The sequence below is a fragment of the Myxine glutinosa genome, chromosome 5 (genome assembly GCF_964187855.1).
Source record: "Myxine glutinosa chromosome 5, kmMyxGlut1.1, whole genome shotgun sequence".
NCBI lineage: Eukaryota > Metazoa > Chordata > Myxini > Myxiniformes > Myxinidae > Myxine > Myxine glutinosa.
Genome location: NC_136265.1, coordinates 155,342,335 through 155,360,251, shown reverse-complemented (window position 1 = coordinate 155,360,251; position 17,917 = coordinate 155,342,335). Strand labels below are relative to the sequence as shown.

Below are 17,917 nucleotides of genomic sequence, written 5' to 3'. Positions count from 1 at the left end.
ACACGGCTGACTCCGCACGTGAAAAAGCTGAATGCCTCAACTCTGTGTTTGCCTCTAAATCTTGTGTCCCAAACCCATCCCTCTCTGTACCCACCATACCCAGTCGTACCCAGCTGCTCCTGGACTCTGTGTCCTTTCCTCCTGACAAGGTGGAAAAGTTTCTGTCAACCCTCGACTCGGATTCTGCAACTGGACCTGACGGCATCAGCCCACGGGTCCTAAAATCCTGTTCTTCCGCTCTTTCACTCCCTCTCTCTGTTCTCTTCACCCTCTCTTTTGCTCAAGGTCATCTTCCATCTGCTTGGAAATCTGCCAACATCACCGCTTTGCACAAAAAAGGTGCAAAAACAGATCCCAGCAACTACAGACCAATCAGCCTTCTCCCAATTATCAGCAAAGTCATGGAATCCATCATTGCTTCAGATATGAAATCTTTTCTCTTCTCCAATGGCTTGATCTCTGATCATCAATTTGGTTTCAGACCTGGACACTCTACTCTGGACATGCTGCTTCTGCTTTCTCAACAATGGATGGAGGTCCTCAATGCCAAACAGGAAATTAGAGCAGTCTCCCTTGACATATCACGTGCCTTCGATACGGTCTGGCACCCCGCTCTGCTCACCAAACTCTCCTCTTTTGGTATCCATGGAAATCTCCACGCATGGCTGGCGGACTTCCTCTCTAGTCGTAGTCAACGTGTGGCCCTGAATGGGTTTCTCTCATCTCCTCTTCCTGTTCAGGCTGGAGTTCCACAAGGCAGTGTTCTAGGCCCTGTGCTTTTTCTGGTCTTCATCAATGATCTCTCTGACTCTCTTGAAAATCCTCTGTAACTCTTTGCTGATGACTCTACTCTCTGTCGCTCCATTCTTCATCCCTCAGATCGGCAGTCTGCTGCCTCCTCACTCTCTGCAGACCTGGACAAAATCACAGACTGGGCAAACAAGTGGAACATGTCTTTCAATCCTGACAAATCTCACACTCTTACGATGTCTCTCCGAAAAGACCGACTGGACAACCCTCCCATCCACTTTCTGAATAATCCTCTCCAAGAAGTTCTGTCACTCAAGCTTTTGGGTCTCACTATCTGCCATGATCTTTCCTGGGAAAACCACATTTCAAATCTGGCCTCCAAAGCCAGTCGCCGACTGGGCATCCTCCGTCGTACGAAGTCCTTCCTTGGCACACCTGAGCTCCTCACCACATACAAGGCTTTCATCCGCAGCTCAATGGAATACTGCTCTCCCCTCTGGGCTGGTGCTCCTGCCTCACACCTAGCTCGTCTTCACGCTGTTGAAACCAAAGCATTCAGAATCATTGGAATCTCCCGCGATGAAGCTAACTCCAAGGGCCTCTCACTCACTCACCGCAGGCAGGTTGGTGGTCTTTCCATCTTCTACCGACTCCTCTCTGGCCTTGCCCCCCCAGCTCTCTCTGGGCTCTGTCCCGCAAATATTCCTACAGGTCGCACAAGATCTGCCTGCAACCCTCTTATGGTCAAACTGCCAAAATCAAGACTCTCTGCTCACCTTCACTCCTTCATTCCTCTTTTCTCCCGCCTCTGGAACAAACTCCCTCACTCTCTTCAATCCCACTCCACCCTCCAGGTCTTTAAAACAGCTGTTCACCACCATCTCTTATCTTCCCCCATCCAAAACCTTGATCTTTTCTACCCCCGCTAATTTCACCCCAATTCCACTTTTTTGAAATACCAACTTCTGTCCTGGAAGTCATTGGTGTCCTTGTGTTTTATACTTCTCCCTCCACCCCCCCCCCCCCCCCTTCCCATGCCTCCTCCCCCCAAGCCCTCTCCCTTCCACACATCTCCCTGCTCTCAAATGTTGTGTTTGTGTGCTTCACCTTCTCTCCCCATCTTGTTTGCCGCTCCCGCTTTTTGTGTGTTTTGTTTGTCTGGTTGATTTGTTTGTGAAGTAAATGTTAGCTCTTTCACGAGCCTCGATTCAGTATACAAAAAAAATAAAAAATAAAAAAAAAATCCAGTAGAGCGAAAATGCAACTTTTGTACTTAAACATGTTAAAGAAACTACCTCCATAAGGATATCTTGCAGTAAAGTAATTGATGATTGCATGACAAGTAAACTCATTACACTTCAAAATAAGCTATTTTTAATAGCTGTGACTTGAACAGTTTTCAAATGAAGTCATTAATCAATATGACCTTTAATTATATGATTAGTCCGAATCAGAGCATTCTGCTTCACTAGAATCTGAATCATCAGATTCCGATGAATCTCCCCGCCTTTGTACATCATTATCTCGCTCCTCATTCCCCTCCTGGCTCTCATCTTCCTCACTCTCTTCAGCTGGCCCTGGTGCAGGTAGATGTGTCGGGAGAGCAGGTTGCGTGTGGCGGACAGGGCGACAGCGACCACCCACCGACGACCACCCACCGAAAAATGCCGGGATTTTTGGGAGGGACATAGAGGCTATTTTTGTTATAAAATGTCAATAGAAGTCAAATCAATCGTCAAACCTTACTAGCCAGAAAATGGTCACGGAATTGAAGTTTTGGACCTAACTAATGGTGGGGGTTTAGTCGTTCCCAGCCGTCCCCTGAGCGAGCGAATAAGCGAGCGTTTCTGCATGCAGCTGCAGTGTGCTCGTGACCTTGCAGCCACCGTTTGATGGAGAAGATGAGGACGAGCTCTTCCAGTCCATCATGGAGCAGAATGTCTCTTACCCCAAGTCTCTCTCCAAGGAAGCCGTTTCCATTTGCAAAGGGGTGAGTGAATCAAGTGGAACATAAATGCATGACGATTATGCAAATGTGCATTTTTCCACATAGGAAGTCCATCTTGTTTATCTTTATCAGCTGCAATGGGCCGTTCTAACAGGGGTGCCGCATCATGAAGCATGCAGTTCATCAAATTCTACATCGAGCTATTGTAGAGAGTCCATGATGCGTTTCTTCCGAGTATTTTGTACACTTTTGAATAGGGTACTTATCCATCAGCAAATCACGATGCAATTTTAAGTGCTTGTCACTGCGTCATGCAAGCTCAGAGTTATGCCCCAGCATCTTCACAATCTTGGTACCTGAGGAAAATGTAAATTCAACACCTGGATTTATTACCAGTCATCCTCGAAGAGATGTTCCACGTAAGCTGAGTAATGAACGTGGCTTGTGCATTAAGCAAGAACAAAGACAATCAAAGCAACTTGAGCGCTCATTGCGTTAATTGCTTCCCTCAATTGAGAAATGAAACACTGCGAATGGAAGTTGATAATATTGCCAATAAGGAAACGATCATTTTGAATATCCATTAATATCAGTATTAATTATTTCTTGCATTCGTATTTGTGTGACTATAGTTCTCTCTTATGACCATCATGTTGCTTCTGCGGTAACATTTACTCGTCCATAACATATTATGTAAGACAGAATTAATGATGATTATATGGATGTATGCTTATCCTTGGCTTCCCCGACAGTGAAATTTTTGCATGAGGATGATTTCCTTGCCTCGGTTCTTTCATGGCTTCACCAATAGCTCAACTGCCTGTGAAGCCCTAGTTGTAAAATGCATTTCATTGTATTTCCTTGGGCTTTACCTCTTGACTTCTTGCATCCCCTTTTGGACACCAATTGTTGCATTTTACTTTATTCTGCATCAGCAAGGAGGTATTCAATTTGCTTTTTTTTTTTGGCAAGGAACGGGCACCCACGTACGGGCATGCCCTAGTATATATTAATAAAGAACAACCGTTTGTACGTAATTTAAGAAAATGTTTCATGCAAAAAAGAAAAATCATATTTTGTGACGTATTATTGAGGGTGTAGGATTGTGATTTTGACAGTACTTCCCAAAGTGGTGTTGCCTGTTTCCAACGTAGGATCAGTATCCAATTGGCATCATTGGCTTCTGGATTCATCTATTTTTTTTGGCCTGATGTGTAGTGTATATTGATGGTGTAATTACCCTGCGCTCGCGAAGCGAAAAGCAGGGTTAGGCGATCGGTTTGCTTATGTGTGGCGTGCGTGTCTGCATTTTTTAATGCCTTTTATCGGCAGCCATTGTTCCAATTGACACGAAATTTCATCATCGGAGCGCCTCTGCCTGCAGAATGTTTTTATTCATAATTATGATGTCATTGGTCCAGTGGTACGGGCGCCATCTGGGAAAAGCTTCGCACCTCTATCTCCAAAACCACTCGATGGAAAAAATTGAAACATGGCTCATTGTCAAGTTCTCCCCATGGGGAATAAGATATGTTAATGATGATGTCATCGGTACCTTAATTATGACATCATAATTCGACAAGTACAACGCTTGATCCGATCAGTATGAATTTTGTTTTTTCTCTGCAATTGTTGGTCCGATTGACACGAAATTCTCACCATAGGAGCACCTCCGCCTGTAGAATACTTTACTGATAATTATGACATCATAGGTCACGTGGTACAGGTGCCATCTTGGAAAAAACGAAAAAGGTTGCACCTCTATATCCATAACCGCTCCTTGAAAACAATCGAAACGTGGCTCATGCTCATTGTAAAGAACTCCAGATGACGAATAAGTGTTGTTAACGATGACGTCATTTGTGCCTTAATTATGACATCATAATTCGACAGGGCCAACCTTAGTCTGAACAGTTTGAAATTTCTTGAGCGTGATCTATGCAACAATTCTATTGGAAAATATAAATTTATGACGTCGTCACCCTCGTGGTTTGGCAGCCATATTGGGTCAAATCAGAAAATCTTTAAAAAACAGAAGAGTTGGGTCGCACTAAGTTGACTGCGCAGGATAAGTAGTCTATGAATACCATCTAGTTTTTTATGTTTTACTCCCACTCATTTCTTTCAAATACAGATATGAGGCTCATGAAAGAACAAGATTACAAAGTATGGAGGGCAACACACTACTGTGAATGTAATAAGACAAGGTATGCAGGGATGAGAAAAATGGAAGCCTGCAAGTAGGAGTGAAATTGGTAGAATTAAGTTGGACAGGTTAGTGGAGATGGAAAAAATGATAAGTGAAGAGGGAAGACTTCATGATATGGTGGTGAGCTGTCTTCATGAAACACTGGGTGAAGAGCTGGAATACACGAATGTAGGTGGAAGAAAAGGGAATGAAACGAGTACGAGGTGAGCATAAATTCTAGCTTTGGGAAGTGTAGCAAAGACGATGATGTTGGAGAAATTCATGCAACCATGAACTAGAACGGCACTCAGTAGAGCGCATACTCCCGCCGTGGGTCAAGTTGGAATAGTACGATTTCACAAAAGTTTGAGGGAGTAGTTCAGTGACAACACAAGACAAGACAACACAAGACAGACACTGCACAGATATATATTTAGAATATATAGAAGATCATAAAAAAACAAGGCAATTTCACTTACATTTTCGGATTCAGCGTTCAATTCTATATAAGTGAGTGTATTTTGAGGCATGTGCGACTTCAAATAAAATTGTAAGCCAGAAAAACGTTCGTTTCATTTCTTAGGGATACAACATGTAAAACTGGCCCAAACGTCAAAACAAAACTCGCTCATTTAAAGTCGTGCAAGCTAATGCGACCACTCATTCTTCTGGGAAGAATCCCGTGCACATGCTTGTCACACTCAGTGGCGCTGTAAGGGGGGGTGGGGGGGGGAGTACAGGAGTACTCCCTAGAGGGAGTAAAGATAGTGGGGGGTTGGCCCATTCTTGTAAATAAGCCATAACACATGGAAACACACATCACAGCATGCAATTATGAAATAGGATATATTATATTTCAAACTAGAGAGGTTATGAGGACATGATTTGCTGTTATTGGGCAATGGCAATGGAATATTCACCTCAATCCAATAACCTTGTGTTACTTCAATAAAATGCGTCGCCGTCCCTTCCAAGCCAGGTGTGTCATGAATTAGCACCTGGAGTGGTGTTCTTAAAGCATTTCTTTCGGCACAGATATAAGTTATGAAGGCTGACAGATTTACAATAGCTGTAAGCCACAGAAAACACTTACCATGCAAATAACTATTAAGCCTCAAGAAACGCATTAATATTCTTCACCAACGACCAGTACATCCATACATTGAAAATATGATGGGGGAAACACAAAGGACCAGTACATCCATACATTGAAATATTATGATGGGGGAAACACAAAGGACCAGTACATCCATACATTGAAAATATGCTTGGGGAAAACACCAAGGACCAGTACACCCATACATTGAAAATATGATGGGGAAAAACACCAAGGACCAGTACACACATACATTGAAAATATGATGGGGGAAAACACCAAGGACCAGTACATCCATACATTGAAAATATGATGGGGGAAAACACCAAGGACCAGTACACACATACATTGAAAATATGATGGGGGAAAACACCAAGGACCAGTACACACATACATTGAAAATATGATGGGGGAAAACATCAAGGACCTGTACACACATACATTGAAAATATGATGGGGGAAAACACCAAGGACCAGTACACACATACATTGAAAATATGATGGGGGAAAACACCAAGGACCAGTACACCCATACATTGAAAATATGCTTGGGGAAAACACCAAGGACCAGTACACACATACATTGAAAATATGATGGGGGAAAACACCAAGGACCAGTACACCCATACATTGAAAATATGATGGGGGAAACACAAAGGACCAGTACATCCATGCATTGAAAATATGCTTGGGGAAAACACCAAGGACCAATACATCCATACATTGAAAATATGCTTGGGGAAAATACCAAGGACCAGTCATCCATACATTGAAAATATGCTTGGGAAAAACACCAAAGACCAGTCATCCATACATTGAAAATATGATGGGGGAAACACAAAGGACCAGTACATCCATACATTGAAAATATGCTTGGGAAAAACAGCAAGGACCAGTACATCCATACATTGAAAAGATGATGTGGGAAACACCAAGGACCAGTACATCCATACATTGAAAATATGCTTGGGGAAAACACTAAGGACCAATACATCCATACATTGAAAATATGCTTGGGGAAAACACCAAGGACCAGTCATCCATACATTGAAAATATGCTTGGGAAAAACACCAAGGACCAGTACATCCATACATTGAAAATATGATGGGGGAAAACACCAAGGACCAGTACACCCATCCATTGAAAATATGATGGGGGAAAACACCAAGGACCAGTACATCCATACATTGAAAATATGATGGGGGAAAACACCAAGGACCAGTACACCCATACATTGAAAATATGATGGGGGAAAACACCAAGGACCAGTACACCCATACATTGAAAATATGATTTTACAAAACACCAAGGACTAGTACGCCCATACATTGAAAAATATGCTTGGGGAAAACACCAAGGACCAGTACACCCATACATTGAAAATATGCTGAGGGAAAACACCAAGGACCAGTACATCCATACATTGAAAATATGCTTGGGGAAAACACCAAGGACCAGTACATCCATACATTGAAAATATGCTTGGGGAAAACACCAAGGAACAGCACATCCATACATTGAAAATATGCTGAGGGGAAACACCAAGGACCAGTACATCCATACATTGAAAATATGCTTGGGGAAAACACCAAGGACCAGTACACCCATACATTGAAAATATGCTTGGGGAAAACACCAAGGACCAGTACATCCATACATTGAAAATATGATGGGGGAAAACTCCAAGGACCAGTACACCCATACATTGAAAATATGCTTGGGGAAAACACCAAGGACCAGTACATCCATACATTGAAAATATGCTTGGGGAAAACACCAAGGAACAGTACATCCATACATTGAAAATATGCTGAGGGGAAACACCAAGGACCAGTACATCCATACATTGAAAATATGCTTGGGGAAAACACCAAGGACCAGTACACCCATACATTAAAAATATGCTTGGGGAAAACACCAAGGACCAGTACACCCATACATTGAAAATATGCTTGGGGAAAACACCAAGGACCAGTACATCCATACATTGAAAATATGCTTGGGGAAAACACCAAGGAACAGTACATCCATACATTGAAAATATGCTGAGGGGAAACACCAAGGACCAGTACATCCATACATTGAAAATATGCTTGGGGAAAACACCAAGGACCAGTACACGCATACATTGAAAATATGCTTGGGGAAAACACAAAGGACCAGTACACCCATACATTGAAAATATGCTTGGGGAAAACACCAAGGACCAGTACATCCATACATTGAAAATATGCTTGGGGAAAACACAAAGGACCAGTACATCCATACATTGAAAATATGCTTTGGGAAAACACAAAGGACCAGTACATCCATACATTGAAAATATGCTTGGGGAAAACACAAAGGACCAGTACATCCATACATTGAAAATATGCTTTGGGAAAACACAAAGGACCAGTACATCCATACATTGAAAATATGCTTGGGCAAAACTCCAAGGACCAGTACACCCATACATTGAAAATATGCTTGGGGAAAACACAAAGGACCAGTACATCCATACATTGAAAATATGCTTTGGGAAAACACAAAGGACCAGTACATCCATACATTGAAAATATGCTTGGGGAAAACACAAAGGACCAGTACATCCATACATTGAAAATATGTTTGGGGAAAACACAAAGGACCAGTACATCCATACATTGAAAATATGCTTGCGGAAAACACAAAGGACCAGTACATCCATACATTGAAAATATGCTTGGGGAAAACACAAAGGACCAGTACATCCAAACATTGAAAATATGATGGGGGAAAACACCAAGGACCAGTACATCCATACATTGAAAATATGCTTGGGGAAAACACAAAGGACCAGTACATCCATACATTGAAAATATGCTTTGGGAAAACACAAAGGACCAGTAAATCCATACATTGAAAATATGCTTGGGGAAAACACAAAGGACCAGTACATCCATACATTGAAAATATGTTTGGGGAAAACACAAAGGACCAGTACATCCATACATTGAAAATATGCTTGCGGAAAACACAAAGGACCAGTACATCCATACATTGAAAATATGCTTTGGGAAAACACAAAGGACCAGTACATCCATACATTGAAAATATGCTTGGGGAAAAGGGGCGTGTCCTGCAATAAATCAATTATCTCATTTGGCTTGGAGTAAATAATTGTGCCTTACAATAACTGTGACTAATGTCACTCATTAATGGAATGCAATAAATTAAAAAAATACTTTCATATTTTCATTCACACATAAATTTATTCATCACAATCAGGATTGCACCCAAAATTACGTCATGGATTTGGACCTGAACCAAAATCTAATTGGCTTGTTCTTCTCACCTAACCAATCATCCACCTAGTTTTGTCCCAACTCGTCCACAACCTTTTGATATATCATGCTGTGTATCGTTTTTGGCCCCATCTCTCATTGGTGAAGAATGACTTTTTAAAATGTGATTCTCATATCCGTATCTTCAACAAAATCTCGTTGATTCATCGTTGTCACACACGCAACCTGTCCACCATGTTTCGTCTGAATCTGTCCGTAACGTTTTGAGATATCGTGCGATATATAGCTTTTGGTCCTATATTTCTCAATGGTGAAGAACCACTCAAAATATTCAACTATCCGGGTCCTGGTCTGCACTAAAATCTCATTATTTCGTCTGTCTCACACACTCAACCTCTCCACCAAATTCCGTCCGAATCTGTCTACAACTTTTTTGAGAAATCCTGTTCACAGAAAGACAGACTAGGCAAAAAAACATAACTTCCGCCCACTGTTGGTGGCGGAGGTAAATACTGTGTGATGATATCAATCAATTGAGTGCGAATTGTGCAAATTACTATTTTATTTCTGCAGTCATATCTAATTTTCTTTCATTAACAAGTAAAATAAGGCAAAAGTTTTAAACTTCTTCCTCCGAAAAACGCACCTGTAACGTTTCTACAAGTACAAAGAATTGTGGGAAATAGTCTTGCACTAAAGCATGATTCAGCGATTACATCTTAACACATGTCTCAAGTGATGAGCAGGTATTTACCGTGCAGGTATGTGAGCAGGTGCAGGTACCGTGCAGGAGCAGGTATGTGACCGTGGAAATACTGCGGCCGCCCTATAATTGCTAGTGGCCGTAGATTTTTTAGACCCTACGGCCGCCGAGCCAAATGTGACTGAAGCATTAGGGTTATTTGCATTTTTAGCTTCATGTATTTTTTGATGACCTGTATTCCTGATAATTATTATTTTGAAACGTCTGTGCCTTGTGCATTGCCCAGGCCTATTTGAACTTTGATGTTGCTTGTTTCCCCCCCATTTCCTGACTAATCTGCAGGGGAGAGAGCCTGGATGCAGGGTATTTATGTAGCCCCCTCCAACTCCCATCCCACATTCCAAATGTAAATTGAAATGTTGTTTTTTTCCTGGCCTGTTGATCAAAGTTTTGTTGTAGAGATGCATTTGCATGTGGTAAGGTGTTGTGCACTCCTGCTGACGACGGTGCATCGTGTTTTTGTTTGTCGTACGTTTTGTGGATGTAGTTCCTCACCAAGCACCCTGCTAAACGACTGGGCTGTGGCCCCGATGGCGAGCATGACATAAGAGACCATACTTTCTTCCGTCGATTGGATTGGGAAAAAGTTGACAAGAGAGAGATCCAGCCACCTTTCAAGCCAAAACCCGTGGGTTTCACATCTCTCTTCCCTTTCATGTCTTATCTTCTCTTCTCTGCTTATATTTCTGTCTGCCTGTCTAGATGACCTTCAGACACATCTATGGACCTGCTGTTTATAGAGGTTCTGGCCTAAAAATGATCAAAACATTGATGGACATTTCGGAGCTGAGGATCTGTATTGGGTATGCTTACACATGTGTTAGCAATGCAAGTCGTGCTTTGAACATAAGTACATAATAAATAGAAGCTTTATGATTAATTATAGGCAAGCATCACCGACCTGCTGCTAGTTATCAATTTAGGTTTATGTATTTATTTATTTTACAGACGCATTTACAGTTTTTATGTTAATTTTCATTTACGGGCGCTTTCCCCCCCCCCCCCCCCATTTACGGACATTATTGTCATATTTATTTTACAGTTTACAGTTTTTTTTTTGTTTTTTTGTTTTTTTTTGTATACTGAATCGAGGCTCGTGAAAGAGCTAACATTTACTTCACAAACAAATCAACCAGACAAACAAAACACACAAAAAGCGGGAGCGGAAAACAAGATGGGGAGAGAAGGGGAAGCACACAAACACAACATTTGAGAGCAGGGAGATGTGTGGAAGGGAGAGGGCTTGGGGGGAGGAGGCATGGGAAGGGGGGGGGGGGGGGTGGAGGGAGAAGTATAAAACACAAGGACACCAATGACTTCCAGGACAGAAGTTGTAGAAATTACAATTTTCAAATGCTAGATATTGGTTGAGGTCTTTTTTTACGTATGCATTTCCAGTTTTGGTTTTTGGGTTGTTTTTTTTTATATCAATTTTCAACTACGGACACTTTCCGATGGTTCTGTGATTAATCTTTTTCATGGTGTGCCAGCTTTGATGTCTGTTGGCACGCCAAATTTCAGCTATGACACCAGGAAGGTACAGCACATTAGTGGCAGTCAGTCAATCACTCAGTCAATGATTAAAAAGAGCTTTATATATATATATATATATAGTATATATATACACACACACACACACACACATATATATATATATATATATATATCAAGTAATGAACGGCGGTTGGGAATTATATCCACGACATCCATTTTTCCGTTCTCCAACCTATAGCTTTGGTCGGCCAGCAACCCAGCGTGCGCTGAGCCTCCACTAGCCTTCATCAAGAGAAGTTCCCTTGTTCACCTCCTCCCAGATATACCTGGGGGGAGGGGTGGGCCTATTCTATCAACCAATCACAAAGCTGTGTTGCGAGACCTCGTGACCATAGACCCATGCTCGGCTTATGTTGCAAGTGTTTTGTGTGTGTTTGAGCGGTGTATTGTGTTTTGTTGTCCCTGTTGCCTGTGTCGGCTATGTCCCACTTTGTCTTTGTCCTCCTCCACGCATCGGTGTCTCTCTGGTGTATTTATGCATGAGAGGTCCGTATGCCTGTGGTAATGCCACAGTCTCCTCTGTCAATGGTGCCCTCGTTTGGCCAGTGTGCCAGGCCTCCAGTATTCGCCTCCTGGCCCGGTTCGGGGATGCCGCCAGCACGTTCACATTGTTCCATAGAGGAACATGGCCCGCCCTTATTCCATGCTTGGCGATAGCAGATCTTTCTGGGTGATTACACTCAAAGGCCTTGTGGTGTTCATTAATGCGCTGGCCTAAGGTTCTTCCAGTCTCGCCTATGTATTCTCCACGAGTCACATGGAATGGTGTATACCACACCTGTGCAATCATTCGTTAGTCTTTTGTCTTTGACCTTGGTCAGTGCAGGTCTCAAGGTGTATATAGGTTGGTAGTTAACCCTCACCTCGACCGGTCTCAAAATCCTGCCAATCCTTTGAGATACCCGTGGCACAAATGGTAGCACGCAGAAGCACTTAGGTGGTTCGTGTGGCACGTCCTGGGTTCTTGGAGCTGCCAGTACCATTTCATTTTTTGGGCAGAGGTGGGTCTGGGTAGCCATTGGCTTTCAATACCCATTTGAGATGCTTGATCTCTCTCCTTTTGCCCTTCAAGGTGGACGGTATATTCCTTGCCCTTTTTACGAGTGTATTCACCACAGCTTTTTTATGGTGCAGTGGATGGCAAGACGTGAAATCGAGGTAACGGCTCGGTCTGGGTGGGTTTCCTATACACTGCGGTACTTAAGCTTCCATTGAGGTTCCTCCTCACCAAGACGTCCAAAAATGGAAGCGACCCATCCTGTTCTTCCAGAAAGATCTGCTATCGCCAAGCATGGAATAAGGGCGGGCCATATTCCTCTATGGAACAATGTGAACGTCCTGGCGGCATCCCCGAACCGGGCTAGGAAGGCGAATACTGGAGGCCTGGCACACTGGCCAAACGAGGGCACCATTGACAGAGGAGACTGTGGCGTTACCACAGGCATACGGACCTCTCATGCATAAATACACCAGAGAGACACCGATGCGTGGAGGAGGACAAAGACAAAGTGGGACATAGCCGACACAGGCAACAGGGACAACAAAACACAATACACCGCTCAAACACACACAAAACACTTGCAACATAAGCCGAGCATGGGTCTATGGTCACGAGGTCTCGCAACACAGCTTTGTGATTGGTTGATAGAATAGGCCCACCCCTCCCCCCAGTATATCTGGGAGGAGGTGAACAAGGGAACTTCTCTTGATGAAGGCTAGTGGAGGCTCAGCGCACGCTGGGTTGCTGGCCGAAACGTTGTGTTTTTTTTTTTTAAGACAAAGCTATAGGTTGGAGAACAGAAAAATGGATGTCGTGGATATATATATAGTCATTAGGGTGGTCCAAAAATGCAAAAAAAATCACTTTTTTATCTGGATTTTGATGCTCTATTGGATTATTGTTAGAAATGGTCTAAATCATTCACGCCAAAAAATATTTTGCATCTGAGTCATCTATAAACTCATACACACTCAACATATAAATTTGTCATTTTGGTCAATTTTAATGAAAATCGTCCATGTTGAGAGGCTTACAAAGACTTTAGAAATATTTTTTTCCTAAATAATGGTCATTGATGGTACATACCCCTGGTGAAGTCCTCATGGTCGAAACATGAGTCAGACATGTATGAACATGTTTCAAACATGTTTCAAGCATTGTCAAACATGTTTCGACCATGATGATTTCACACTCACAGGCGCAAGCGCATGCAAAAAGTCATGAACTACAAAATGGCTTAGTACAATAGTGCATGTACTTTTTCCACCTAGGTTGCTATTGGATTGTTCTCATTTAGCCAAATTTGGTGAAAAACGCCATATTTCAATTGAAGTGTGTATGAGTTTCCAGATGGAATTGAGCGAAAATATTTGGTGGGTGAATGTTTTAGACCATTTCTAAAAATAATCCAGTAGAGCATCAAAATCGGAGAGATCGATGTTTTTTGGACCACCCTAATAGTCATGTTTACCCTGCAGTGAAGACCTCAGGGCGACAGATGACCAAACGAGCTTTACCTCCAAGGTGTATACCCAATTATGTTGGTAGTCACGTGGGGGCAGGGGGTGTGGAGGGGGAGGGGGGGGGATAGTGGAGGGTGACAAGGCTTACCTGAACGGGCGGACACGACAAGGGTTTTCCGAACCACAAACAAATAAACATACAGGACAAGAAATTGGGAATGCAACAAGTAATACGTTTAATAAAAATAATGCAGGCAACAAAGAAATGAACACACAGTAATCTAAGATTCCGAACCAAGGGACCCTCCGCACGGACTCATATACAGACACAGGGAGAAATAAACGAAAGTAAAAAATGTGGTGTGTAGCGTTAGCTGATACTCAGCTCTGGTCTCCTCAAACGGCCTCAAACTCTGGCGATTGTCGAATGTGTCCCCGAGTCACTGCGCAGGAACCGCACAATGGCGCAAAGTCGCGCCTCAGCCAGCCGCCCGCATGAGGCAGCCAAAAATCTCTCCTCCGCCGATGAGCACAATCCACACGATCCACTGGGCTCCTCACGTTCTCACAACTCTGGTATGAGTCCAAGTGTGCGACTGCTCGCTCCCAGCACCCGAACGAGAGCACGCGAACGCGACCACCTGTGACCTGCCCAGGACAGAAAGAGAGCAAGATTCGCCTTTTTGCGAATAAAAGGCTTTGCCGTTTTGCTCCCGTGCTCAAATGTCGTCCGTGACGTCACCCGTGCTCCAATCACCGAGCGCGGTCGCATCAGTCTATGGCCATGACCAATCGTTCCTCTCGGGGCGGGGCCTCATGGCCTTTCTTGATTCCCATCGAGAAGATTCGGGCTGGGTGGTGGAAGTCGAACGTCCGGATCTGGTCGGCGATTGCGTTATTTAATTGTAGGCGCTGATCGCATGGCTGGTGGTGTAAAGTGTCCGAAGGAACAAAGGGAAAAAAATACAGAGGCGACTACACACAGGGAATCTACCCTTATACCCTCACTAAGTAGTATAGCTCCACCCCTCTCATGGAGAGAAATATACACTTGCATGACATCCGGGCCTACTTACAGACTTGGCATTTAATATGGAATTTTTTTCTTTTCTTGACTTAGGTTTACTTTCTCAACTCAGTATATCAATCTGGTGAGTTTCTTTTACACTTTGGTGACTTATTTGTTAAAAGAACCATGTCACTGATTGTCTGTCGCAGCAAGAAGTCAACAACAGGATTATATCACAGGTGGCATGGCAAAATGTACGTACAGGTGCATTTGACGATTGGCTTCACAGTCGGGTATACAAGGGTTGTTGTGTTCTGTATTAGTGGAAAACAACTGCTGCACGTCTCCAAAAGTTATTGCCGCTTCCTCTGGAGATGGTCCGTCAACTCGACAATGCTCTTTGTCATGGAGTGCTGGCTTTACGAAATTACAGCATGAAACAGTGTGCTATTTCTCGGCAATATGGCATGACTCAAGGTCAGGTGTCAAAGATCCTGAAACGAAATGCTCAGAGGGGTGTCCCTACTCCAATACCGAGGCCAGGACGTCCCCGCAGAACCACAAGGAGGGATGATCGCCAGCTGCACCGGTTAGTCCGCAATGGCCGTACCAAGTCAGCTAATCGGCTTAGGGCTGAGTGGCAGCAACTGACAAATGTGCCTGTATCCAGAAGGCGAGTCAACCAATGACTGGTTCAAGCAAGCTATCGTGTCAGGCGTCCCCTGAGAAAGCCACGCCTGACCAGACAACACAGCCAGCGCCGATTGCAGTGGGCCAGAGAGCACCGTCAATGGCAGCCAGGACACTGGAATCACGTGACCTTCAGTGACGAGTCTAGATTTCTGGTCTATCATCAAGATGGCCGCGTCCGAGTGCGCAGACAAGTGCATGAAGCCTACAACAAAGATTGTATAGTGCCAAGAGTCCAAGCTGGAGGTGGTGGGGTGACCGTTTGGGCTGCTTTTCATGCAGGGGCAAAACTGACCTGGTTGTTCTGAATGGAAACCTGAACCAGTTCAAGTACAGGGCCATTCTGGAAGAAACATTGCTTCCATTTGCTCGTGCAGCCTTTCGAGGAAACTTTGTCTTCCAAGATGACAATGCATGGCCTCATCGTGCTCGCATGATCCAACACTTTCTTGCTGACTGTGGTGTAGAGCATATGGAGTGGCCTGCCATGTCCCCGGATATGAATCCGATAGAGAACTTGTGGGCAGAATTAACGCGTCAAATCGACCACTTGGACCAGCAGACGACCTCTGTGCATGAATTGCAGCAGGCTATTTATTTTATTTTTTTTGGATACTGAATCGAGGCTCGTGAAAGAGCTGACATTTACTTCACAAACAAATCAACCAGACAAACAAAATATATAAAAAGAGGGAGCGGAAGACAAGAGAAGGGGAAGCACACAAACACTTGAGAGCACACAACATTTAAGAGCAGGGAGATGTGTGGGAGGGAGAGGGCTTGGGGGGAGGAGGCGTGGGAACGGGGGGGGGGCGGGGGCGGTGGGAGAAGTATAAAACACAAGGACACCAAGGACTTCCAGGACAGAAGTTGGTATTTCAAAAAAGTGGAATTGGGGTGAAATTGGCGGGGATAGAAAAGATCAAGGTTTTGGATGGGGGAAGATAAGAGATGGTGGTGAACAGCTGTTTTAAAGACCTGGAGGGTGGAGTGGGATTGAAGAGAGTGAGGGAGTTTGTTCCAGAGGCGGGAGAAAAGAGGAATGAAGGAGTGAAGGTGAGCAGAGAATCTTGATTTTGGCAGTTTAACCATAAGAGGGTTGCAGGCAGATCTTGTGCGACCTGTAGGAATATTTGCTGGACAGAGCCCAGAGAGAGCTGGGGGGGCAAGGCCAGAGAGGAGTCGGTAGAAGACGGAAAGACCACCAACCTGCCTGTGGTGAGTGAGTGAGAGGCCCTTGGAGTTAGCTTCATCGCGGGAGATTCCAATGATTCTGAATGCTTTGGTTTCAACAGCGTGAAGACGAGCTAGGTGTGAGGCAGGAGCACCAGCCCGGAGGGGAGAGCCGTATTCCATTGAGCTGCGGATGAAAGCCTTGTATGTGGTGAGGAGCTCAGGTGTGCCAAGGAAGGACTTCGCACGACGGAGGATGCCCAGTCGGCGACTGGCTTTGGAGGCCAGATTTGAAATGTGGTTTTCCCAGGAAAGATCATGGCAGATAGTGAGACCCAAAAGCTTGAGTGACAGAACTTCTTGGAGAGGATTATTCAGAAAGTGCATGGGAGGGTTGTCCAGTCGGTCTTTTCGGAGAGACATCGTAAGAGTGTGAGATTTGTCAGGATTGAAAGACATAAAAGACTAAAAGACTGTTGAAAGACATTGTAACTGCATGGCAAGCGATTCCTATCCAAACCTTGGCAAATCTCGTGAACAGCATGCCTCAACGTGTACGTGCTCTCCTGAATGCTCGTGGGGGTTACACGAAGTACTGAACTGTGACTTTACTGTCGGTAATCCCAGTCGTAATTTAACTTTTGTTTTTGTTAAAAAAATTTTTGGCTAATGTGCAAAATAAAGAGATACTTCTGGAAAACGCACAGAAGTTTAACACAGTACTGTCCATGAATTGAGTTCCATATCAGTTTAAATCACTTTCAAGGATCAATTTATTTGTTTCGAAACGTCAAATGTGGTTTTTGTTTCTTTTAAAGGTCACATTAACAAAATCTAGAATAATTTCAACATAATTCCAATGAACTTTTGGTTCTAGGACATCTTGAAAAGTAAGTTCACCCCCACAAAAAATATATTCCATATTAAATGCCAAGTCTGTAGTTACATCGAGGTGTCTACACGGCATACGGAGCATGCTTATCTATACAATTCTACCTGGACTAAGGTATTTCATT

General features: G+C 43.7%; 1 protein-coding gene across 5 annotated transcripts in view; it reads left to right on the top strand.

The window, feature by feature from the left end:
• LOC137428362 (protein kinase C alpha type-like) overlaps nucleotides 1-17,917 on the top strand; it is a 550,957-nt gene that overhangs the window by 486,728 nt on the left and 46,312 nt on the right. For all 5 annotated transcript variants that reach the window (XM_078778901.1, XM_078778902.1, XM_078778898.1 and 2 more), the window contains 2 exons: nucleotides 2,633-2,740; nucleotides 10,500-10,640. In XM_078778901.1, the coding sequence (XP_078635027.1) occupies nucleotides 2,633-2,740; nucleotides 10,500-10,640 (249 nt within the window). The remainder of the gene's footprint in view (nucleotides 1-2,632; nucleotides 2,741-10,499; nucleotides 10,641-17,917) is intronic.